A 9,634-nucleotide genomic window follows, 5' to 3' on the forward strand; every position below is an offset into this window, starting at 1 on the left:
TTACTCTTACTTATGCCAGTCTTGTAGTAAAAAACGATAAGAGAATTACAAAAAATTAAAAACTAATTTATTTCTACCGACAAACTGAAAGTAAAGTGAGCATAATAAATATTTAAAAGTAAATTCATTTTATTTTGTAGCACTAACAGTAGTAACCGTTGTAAGCAACATTATAAAGTTAATTTTATTAAAAATAGGCTTGAATAATTAAATGAATTTAAGTAAGCTTACCAAATTTCTCGCTGTGCAAGAGCAACAACAAGTGGAGCGCTTTTTATTTCGGCACTCGGCTCGTCCGCTGCATTCGTCTTCCTGCTCACTCGCTCGCGCCCTCTCCTTCTTCCTCCTGCTTTTCCGCTTCCTCCTCCTCGCACACACACATACACGAACACACGCAGACCGAGGAAGTTCGGCGTGTATGTATGCGTCTCGTTGCGCCTCGTTATTGGTTTCGGTTTCATTTTCGTCTGCTTTTTCGTTTTCGCTTTCGCTTGCGCCTTTTGTCTTGCTTTTGCTTTTGCCGTTGTTGTTTTACTGTTGTTTTTACTGTTGCTTTTGCCGTATGCCGTGTATGCCTCTTTTTTCGGTTTGCTAAGCTCCCACTGGGTGGCGCCACCAATTAAAATATTTTTCACAAATTAAACAAACACAAAATAAATCCGACAAGCACAAAAATAAAAAACAAAGCAAAAAACACACGGCAAACGTTCAAAAGTTGTACACAAACACACAGCACTTTAATAAAGTTGGGCACACATTACATACACACATGTGCACACATACATATGTTAGATTTTCATTAAGCAGATTTTGGCCTTTTCCGCTGTGGGTCAACAAAGTTTTTACCTTTTTGTTTTTCTTCTCTAGTTTTTAATAAGCCAAAAAGGCGGGGGAGCGAATAGAAGTAGAAGGTGAGCTGCCAAAGTTCCATGGCGAATTCAATTACTCAACGGGAGAATTTTGAGAATCTAAAGATAAGAGATAAACCTGTACCAAATACTTTAGTATTTAGCAGGGTCAGGATTTTTAAAGGGTAGGTTTAGGTTAAAATTCTTTTATTACACCTTAAACACTACAGTTTACCAGATACCACATTTTTAAGTTCTGGTTAGGATATACAAAAAATTTGCATCTTAAAATTACACAACATATAAAAATATAATAAATTTTTTAGTATTTTTAAGGGTATGCAAGATTAAATTCTTGTATTATACATTTTAACACCGCATTATATAAGGAGTTTACCAGCCAATGTTAAAAGGATACCACACACTTAAGATAAATATATAACCAAGATATATAAGATATTACCTAAATAGTTATATTTTTTTTTTTAAATTTTTCTTCAAGGTATTTTATCCCAGGTAGGTAAGGTAACCTGCCTAAAAGACCCCACATATCAATTAGGGTACTCAAATAAGATTCTCTTTCTTTTTCTCCTCTCACCAGAAAGCACTCTCTCCTGATCTCCGAAAATAGAATAATATGTGCGTCGTGCCGCGAATGAAAACTCGCTCAGTAGACAGCTGCTTATAGAATGGATCTGTTGTTCCTCAGCCGGCGAATTTTTCTGGGCGATGGCAGTCATAACTCCCTGATCCATGGCGGCATTATCGTGGACACGGAGGGCATTATACGAAAGGGTAAGTCTAAACTCCATAGTATATGATATGATATGATATGATATATTTTTCGTTAGTGCTGCGATCGCCCCAGGAGGTAAACACCTATCTGTACAACACCGAATCCGAATCGGTCTATGACTTTGGTGACCTCGTCCTGCAGCCGGGTCTTATTGATCCCAATGTGCATATCAATGAGCCGGGCCGAAAGGACTGGGAGGGTTTCGTCTCGGCCACAAAGGCGGCTGCCGCCGGTGGCTTCACCACCATCATCGATCGACCCACCAATGCCGCCCCACCCACCGTCAGTGTGGCGCATCTGAAGGCCAAAACATCGACGGCCCGGGGAAAGATCTACGTGGACGTGGGTTTCTGGGGCGGCCTCGTTCCCGGCAACGGAGATCAGTTGGCTCCGCTGCTGGCCGCCGGTGTCATGGGTCTGCAGTGCACACTATGCGATCCGGCGTCCCCTGTCGACCAGGAATTTCCAGCCGTTAACGAGGCGCAGCTGGAGGAGGCACTCTGCCGTTTGGAAAAGGATCAGGACGAAGGCGAAACTGTCGTAGCGGTGAGTAGAATTTAATTAAAACTCGTTAAAAAATAAAAACAATTATAGAATTCATACAGAAAAAATTCGATATGAAATAGGGTAAATTCTACCTTACTTCATATCAATAAAATATGACAAATTTATGATTCAATCATATCAACATGATATTTTATTATATCATATTAAATACCAAATTTAGTATTTTATTTTTAAAGTAATGTAAAATAAGATCAAATTTGTCTTTATTCTTATCAAAATGATATAAAAAACTTGATCTTCAAAAAATATAAAATTGACCAGCACATATCAATCTGACCTTTTTTTTAGTGTGTGATAAGGTATTCAAAACATCAGATTCCAATCATAAACTGTTCTTCTGAATTCATAATAAAATTTAATGTAAAAAAAATAATTATTATAAATAAAAGAATACAAATAATCCGATTTCCAGTTAATATTAGTGTTAAATTATTGGTTCAGATTAGTTAAGTAAAGATAGTTTTTAAGAACATATTTTATTTGTTTTTATCAGGGACCGTAAATAATCGTTATTTGAGATTTTTATTTTAAAAGGCCTACTGAGATTTGTACAAGCTTTAATCAACAATTTAACTGGTTTTTATGCACTTTATAGACATAAGCAAATAACAGTTCATTTGCTTTCCAGATTTGTTGACATGTAAAATAACGTTATTTTTGACGTTTTAAACAAAACATCACAGTAGTCTTTTTAAAATAAAAATCTCAAATAAGGATTATTTACGGTCCCTGGTTTTTATTCGAATTATATGTGATAAGGTATTCCAAACATCAGATTTCAAGCATAAAGCGTTCTTCAGATAAATGTACTTTTCTTATATAATAATTTTCTTATATTTTAAAACATTGAAAAATATGTTAAAGTTACACTTTTTAAATAAAAATGATAATATACGATAAGTAATATGGTAAGAACTTAGAAGTAGATTATACAAAATCTTGAAACTGCATAGCTGAAAACTTAGATGTAGAAATTTAGCAAAATTTTGAGTGCCTGCCTTTCCACAGGTTCATGCTGAACTGCCGCTGTCCGGCGAAATCCAACCGAACGAGGAGGCGCCGCCGCGGGAATATGGCACTTTCCTGGCCACCCGACCGCCGCAGATGGAAATTTTGGCCACCCAGATGCTCTGCCGTCTGTCCCAGCGTCACCCGCGGCTCAAACTGCACATCCTGAACGCGAGCAGCGGCCAATGTCTGCCCCTGGTGGCGGAGTGCCGCCGGCAGGGCGGCCAAATCAGCCTGGACACCTGTCCGCACTATTTGCACCTGGCCGCCGAGGAGGTGCCCGAATGCGGGACGGAGTTCAAGACATGGCCACCGATTAGGGAGCGCGGCAATCAGGAGGCATTGTGGCTGGGACTTCAAATGGGCGGAGCCATACGGATGATTGGCAGCGATCACTCGCCGGCGACGCCAGGCGCACGCGCCCTCACCTGCGGCAGGGGGCGTGGCAACTTCCTAAAGGCCTGGCCGGGCATCAACTCACTGCAGCTCAGCCTGCCCGTCGTCTGGACGGCAGCCAATCAGCGGGGTAAGCACTTTGCACCCACCTCATTAACGCTAAATATCAAGCATACGCAGCGTATGCATCATAAGGGGTATATTTTTGAGCGTGTGCAAAATCAAAGGCACTTCTGGGAAGCCATACGAGCGCATTCACAATGCACACGAGTGTTTGTCCAGAATTCCAGGAAATTCTATTTTGAGCGTTCTGTTCTTTTCGTTCCTAGGAAAAACATAGATACTTCATATCTGCTAATTGGAATAACAACTTACTGCCTCCATTCTACATTGATTTGGGCAGTTAATTGCAGATTAATTTTTACGGTAATTGAAATGGTTCATTTTTAATCGTTTTTATAGCAGTTTTTCCAAATTTCAGAGCATTTTTTCGATCATTTGTCTTATTTATTATAGTCATTTAGTTGTATATATTAGGATGATATAGAGGATGTTGAAGAATAAAACATTACCATATTTAAGCCAAAAAATACCTAGAAAATAATGTTCTAAAATTGAAATGTATCCAAAATAGATATGCTGATAATGTACTTGCGATAAATTGATTCTCGGTTTGAATATCGAAAAAAAATCGAAATATGTACATTATTTTCTAGGATAAATTGTGGGTTGCTAAATTGGCTAAATTAAAGGTAAAAATACATCATATTGGACTTGTCTTATCGATATATGTATGTATGTACATTCTTTCCTAGGCAAAACATTAATTTATCAAACTTTACGATAATTTCGATAAAATATTGATATTTTGTCGATATATATGATTTCAGATTTTTCATATTGATATATATATGTATATTATCTCCTAGATAAAAATCTGATTAGCGTTTCTACACATTTTATTTTTTGCCCTTAAAAATACTGACATTTGAATATTTTCTCAGGATCCGCCTTGACCATTGCCGACATCCACCGACTGATGTGCGAGGAGCCGGCGAAGCTGTGCGGCTTGTCCGCCTCGAAGGGCCGCATCGCCGAGGGCTACGACGCCGACTTCTGTGTGTGGAGTCCCGAGGAGGAGTTCACCGTGGGTCCGGAGCAGCTCTACACGGCCACCAAGGCGACCCCGTACGCGGGCCGGCGGCTGAGGGGCGTGGTGCATGCGACGGTGGTGCGGGGCCTGCATGTCTATCAGCAGTTCGAGGGCTTCGGCCAGCCGCTGGGCAAGGTGCTACTCCGCCGGAGCGGCCGCAAGCTGGTCAAGTTCGTGAGGATGTGAGGGGTGGTAAACTTTGTTAATTAAAATCATTAAGAGATTGGGCTGTGTTCGTTGATATTCCGTAGCCACGTGGACTGGCCTGCCAATACACTTTCTTTTTTGGGGTTGTTGCGTCTCTATACGAAAAAAAAAAAAAAAATATTTAAATGTAAAATGCTATTCGGAATACCATGTATATCATAAAGAATATATTTATAAAATAAATATTTTAATTGTTAAATATTTTCTTAGCTTTTAAGAGCCATGTTCATGTTTAAATAAAATAAAATAAAAAAAATGTATATCTTAAATCCTATTCGGAATACCATATATATCATAAAGAAAATATATATGGGCACTTCCAAAAAAAAGTCCACCAAGCCAAAAACCTTGAAACTTGAATAAAACATATTTCCACATGATTTTGCCCCGATATTAGTTTCTAATTAGTTGGATACTGAGCTTAACTACAAATTTGGAGTATAGTTTGATTATTTTTATGAAAAACTCCACCAATATACGCAAAAATCAGTTTTTGGCTATTTTTTTGTTATTTTTATACCCGTTACTCGTAGAGTAAAAGGGTATACTAGATTCGTGCAAAAGTATGTAACAGCTAGAAGGAAGCGTTTCCGACCCCATAAAGTATATATATTCTTGATCAGGGTCACTAGCCGAGTCGATCTAGCCATGTCCGTCTGTCCGTCTGTCTGTCTGTCCGTCTGTCCGTCTGTCCGTCTGTCCGTCTGTCCGTCTGTATGAACGCTGAGATCTCAGAAACTGCAAAAGCTAGAAGGTTGAGATTTCCCCCACATATTCTTTGGCTTCCTACGCAGCGCAAGTTTATTTTAGCCGAGCGCCACGCCCCCTCTAACGCCCACAATCGCCCACTAACGATTTTAAAATGGGTCCTGCGCCCACATCTTTAAAGATTTCCGAAAAGTATAAATGCAATTTTGTTGTGTATATTTATACCTATCGAAATGTAGAAGACATTTTTCAAATCGGACCATTCATTAAAAAGTTATACGCAATCAAAAATTATATATCTATCTCCCTCGCACTCCCTTTAGCTGAGTTACGATTATTAGTCGGGACACCAACCCGACACAGCGTTCGCACTCCCTTTAGCTGAGTGACGGGTATTAGATAGTCGGGACAACAACCCGACTATAGCGTTCTCTCTTGTTTTTATACCCGTTACTCGTAGAGTAAAAGGGTATACTAGATTCGTGCAAAAGTATGTAACAGCTAGAAGGAAGCGTTTCCGACCCCATAAAGTATATATATTCTTGATCAGGGTCACTAGCCGAGTCGATCTAGCCATGTCCGTCTGTCCGTCTGTCTGTCTGTCCGTCTGTCCGTCTGTCCGTCTGTCCGTCTGTCCGTCTGTATGAACGCTGAGATCTCAGAAACTGCAAAAGCTAGAAGGTTGAGATTTCCCCCACATATTCTTTGGCTTCCTACGCAGCGCAAGTTTATTTTAGCCGAGCGCCACGCCCCCTCTAACGCCCACAATCGCCCACTAACGATTTTAAAATGGGTCCTGCGCCCACATCTTTAAAGATTTCCGAAAAGTATAAATGCAATTTTGTTGTGTATATTTATACCTATCGAAATGTAGAAGACATTTTTCAAATCGGACCATTCATTAAAAAGTTATACGCAATCAAAAATTATATATCTATCTCCCTCGCACTCCCTTTAGCTGAGTTACGATTATTAGTCGGGACACCAACCCGACACAGCGTTCGCACTCCCTTTAGCTGAGTGACGGGTATTAGATAGTCGGGACAACAACCCGACTATAGCGTTCTCTCTTGTTTGGACCTGTCTTCTGCTGTAAATTTATCCTATAGGAATGCTAATATGGGACATTTTTCTCTACTGAATGCTTCATTCGCATGCTAAACTATTAAGTTAAAAGCAAAACATCCAGCAATTGAGAGATAGAGGTAAAGAAATCCGCTTTACAAAACAGTCGGAAAAAATGTCCCGAGCGACATGTCCCGAGCGAATGTGGTTGAAACAGCATAAAAAAAAAACGGCAAAGAATTTTTGAGTAAAACCAAAAGTATTTCACAGCGACATGTTTGAACAACATTCTAAAAAAAATCGCATTCAAATATTTCATCAGAATTTGCTAATTTTTAGTGTTGTATGAACTTCCTCGAAATCCACTTCTATTTTTGTCCCGAGCGAATACGGCAGTTTTTTACCGATATCTTAAAAACTAAAAGTGGTACAAAATTAAGATTTTTACCAAAAATAGAGCTTGGGAAGAGTGAAAAGAAAAGCCCATAATTAAAATTAAAATCCATTGTTTTACAATTTTTTTTTCAACTTCAAAGGTGTGCAAATGTCCCGAGCGACATTTTGGAAGTGCCCATATGTATATTAACTGTTAAATATTTTCTTAGCTTTTAAGAACTTGCCTATAGGTAGCTGTTAAATCCCGTTAATCTTCAAGTCCCTAATACAGCCTTACAAGTTACACAATTGAGATCCTTCTAAAAATAACAGCCACGTTTCTTGTTAATATGTCACAAACAAGGACTTATCAGATTAAAAAGAAAGCTATCAACTTGTTGACAACCTGTTGATATCACATTTTTCCCTTGCAAAAGATTATTTTAGATGGCTTTTTGATAGTGTTTAGAGTATCGAGCGGGCCACCAGGCTATTTGTGGAATCAGTTCTGGAAGTTGGCTTCCCATTTCTGTTTTTCCCCTTCCGCTGTCGACTTCCTTAGAGCTTCCTTCTGCCGCTCGAAGGGATCAGAAGGGGGTGGAAAATTGGAGACCAGGACGTGCAACAAGTTGTCGCGTGGCAACGGCGAGTAAACATGACACCAACCGACGACCTCATGGAGCCCACCCATCACCCATCACCATCGCATGTGTGTTTTTGCCCCCCGCGCGCTTTTCCACCGCTTTTCCATCGCTTTTCCGTCGCTTTTCCAGGCATGTGGATGACAGCTTAAGTTTGCTTGCCAGGCGTCAACTCAATTTTTGCACTACACCCATGTGTGTGTGTGTGTGTGTGGGTGGGCGTGTTTATCTAAGCGGTTGGGCAAAACAGGCAGCAGGTTTATGCCGTGATTTAGTTGAACTAGAAGATTCGAACTTTATCTGCACAGCCTTAAGCCCTTGACTAAGATGCACGGTGAGAAAAACAAAAAATTGCATAAGGCATGCTCAAAAGTATGCTATAAAAAGTAATTATCCCTTGAATTTACAGATATCGTAGGATGTTTATCTGTAGACTACTCTACAACTTTAGTATTCTATTATGAACTATTGAAAATCTCCATTAGAAATCTCTAGAGTTTTAAAATAATATATTACATTATTTTGAAAATTTTTTGTAAAAGTAGGTATTATTTTATTTGTTAAAATGATATAGATATTATTTCCTACACAGAGAAAATTATCAAAAGTTTTAGGTGCAAAATAAGGGGTGAAACATTTTAAAAAGTAAAACGTTTCATACAAATTTATTTTACTTTGCATTTTTAAAACGTTTTCATTTTTATTTTTAAAACGTTTTTACACCTAAAACGTTGCATAATTTTCTCTGTGTATATTTTATGAAGAAATATTATTAAAAATTAAAAAATACGATAGATATTATTTGCTGTAAAAATGTAATAAAATATTAAAAAAAAAATAAGATTCTCTTAAGTCTATCTTAATTTTCTGATGCTATTTTTTGCCAAAACTTCCAAAAACCTGTTCTAAAAATAGAAAAATGATTATAGTCCCCCCTTTCGATGTTCAAAACTCAATGAACTGAACATCTAATAATCCAACTGCATTTTTTTCAGAAATTCGTACAGTCCCTAGACCTTGGGTGGTTTTAAAACCGCTATAAATGCCCGATAAAGATGACTTTCCTGGTATTTATGCCGTGTTTATTGTCTTTTTTATCGGTGGAAGGCAGAAAAACACAGGTGAAAGGGGCGAGAGTGAGACAGATTGAGGCAGAGGGATAGTCGGCAGAGCTGTCAATCAAGGCGGACATGGCGACCCACGCATAAACCGCTTTGTCTGCGTCCTTTTTTTTTCTTTCTGCTTTTCCCCGGCAAATGGAAATGGAAAAGGCGGCGGGGGCTTGGCCCGCAAATACACCTTCAGCTTGTTGATGGGCTTGTGTCTGGTGACGTTTCGATTTTGTACTTTTCTTTGTTTTGTTATACCCGTTAAGCGTAGAGTGAAAGGGTCTATTGTATTCGTTCAAAAGTATGAAAGTATATAGTATAAGATATAAGATTGTTTTAACCACGCCACTTTAAAGATTTCGAAAAAGTATAAATGCAGTTTTGTTGCTCATATTAATACCTATTGAAATGTAGAAGAAATTTTTCAAATCGGATCATTCATTAGAAAGTTATGAGCAAGTAATGAAATTCAAGCAATGCAAGCAGTCGCTTTACTGCGTGCCTGTCTCCATCTCTCTCGCACTGAGTAAGGGGTATCGGATAGACGAGGTACTTGTTTTGTACTGGCGACTTGCGTGCCACATGCCCCGCCGCCCGATTTGTTTGCTTCCTGCCTGTTGCCTCGTCGTCGACGTCGACCGCCTGCGTCATTGATGCCCACGCTCGCCCAGCGCTCTTAACCCCACGGCGGTGCCGCTATTTTTAGCCCCCAGGAATGGAAACTTTCGCCAAAACTAATTTGTGAATTATTCACAGTAAAA

At 39.1% G+C, this 9,634-nt stretch overlaps 1 protein-coding gene across 1 annotated transcript; it reads left to right on the forward strand.

Moving 5' to 3' along the window:
* Positions 1-1,486: 1,486 nt before the first annotated feature.
* On the forward strand, positions 1,487-5,233 carry LOC108060971 (allantoinase). Its single transcript, XM_017146923.3, has 4 exons — positions 1,487-1,643; positions 1,700-2,190; positions 3,220-3,745; positions 4,620-5,233. The coding sequence occupies exons 1-4, from the start codon at positions 1,538-1,540 to the stop codon at positions 4,952-4,954; spliced, it is 1,458 nt and encodes a 485-aa protein (XP_017002412.2). The 5' UTR covers positions 1,487-1,537; the 3' UTR covers positions 4,955-5,233.
* Positions 5,234-9,634: the final 4,401 nt, after the last annotated feature.

The sequence above is a fragment of the Drosophila takahashii genome, chromosome X (assembly GCF_030179915.1).
Source record: "Drosophila takahashii strain IR98-3 E-12201 chromosome X, DtakHiC1v2, whole genome shotgun sequence".
NCBI lineage: Eukaryota > Metazoa > Arthropoda > Insecta > Diptera > Drosophilidae > Drosophila > Drosophila takahashii.

Bases quoted from the DNA above. Each gene is read 5' to 3' on its own strand.
- LOC108060971 (XM_017146923.3), top strand. From the start codon at position 1,538: ATGGATCTGTTGTTCCTCAGCCGGCGAATTTTTCTGGGCGATGGCAGT. The intron at 1,644-1,699 runs GTAAGTCTAAAC...ATTTTTCGTTAG, and splicing joins GGAGGGCATTATACGAAAGG to TGCTGCGATCGCCCCAGGAG. The intron at 3,746-4,619 runs GTAAGCACTTTG...ATATTTTCTCAG, and splicing joins GACGGCAGCCAATCAGCGGG to GATCCGCCTTGACCATTGCC.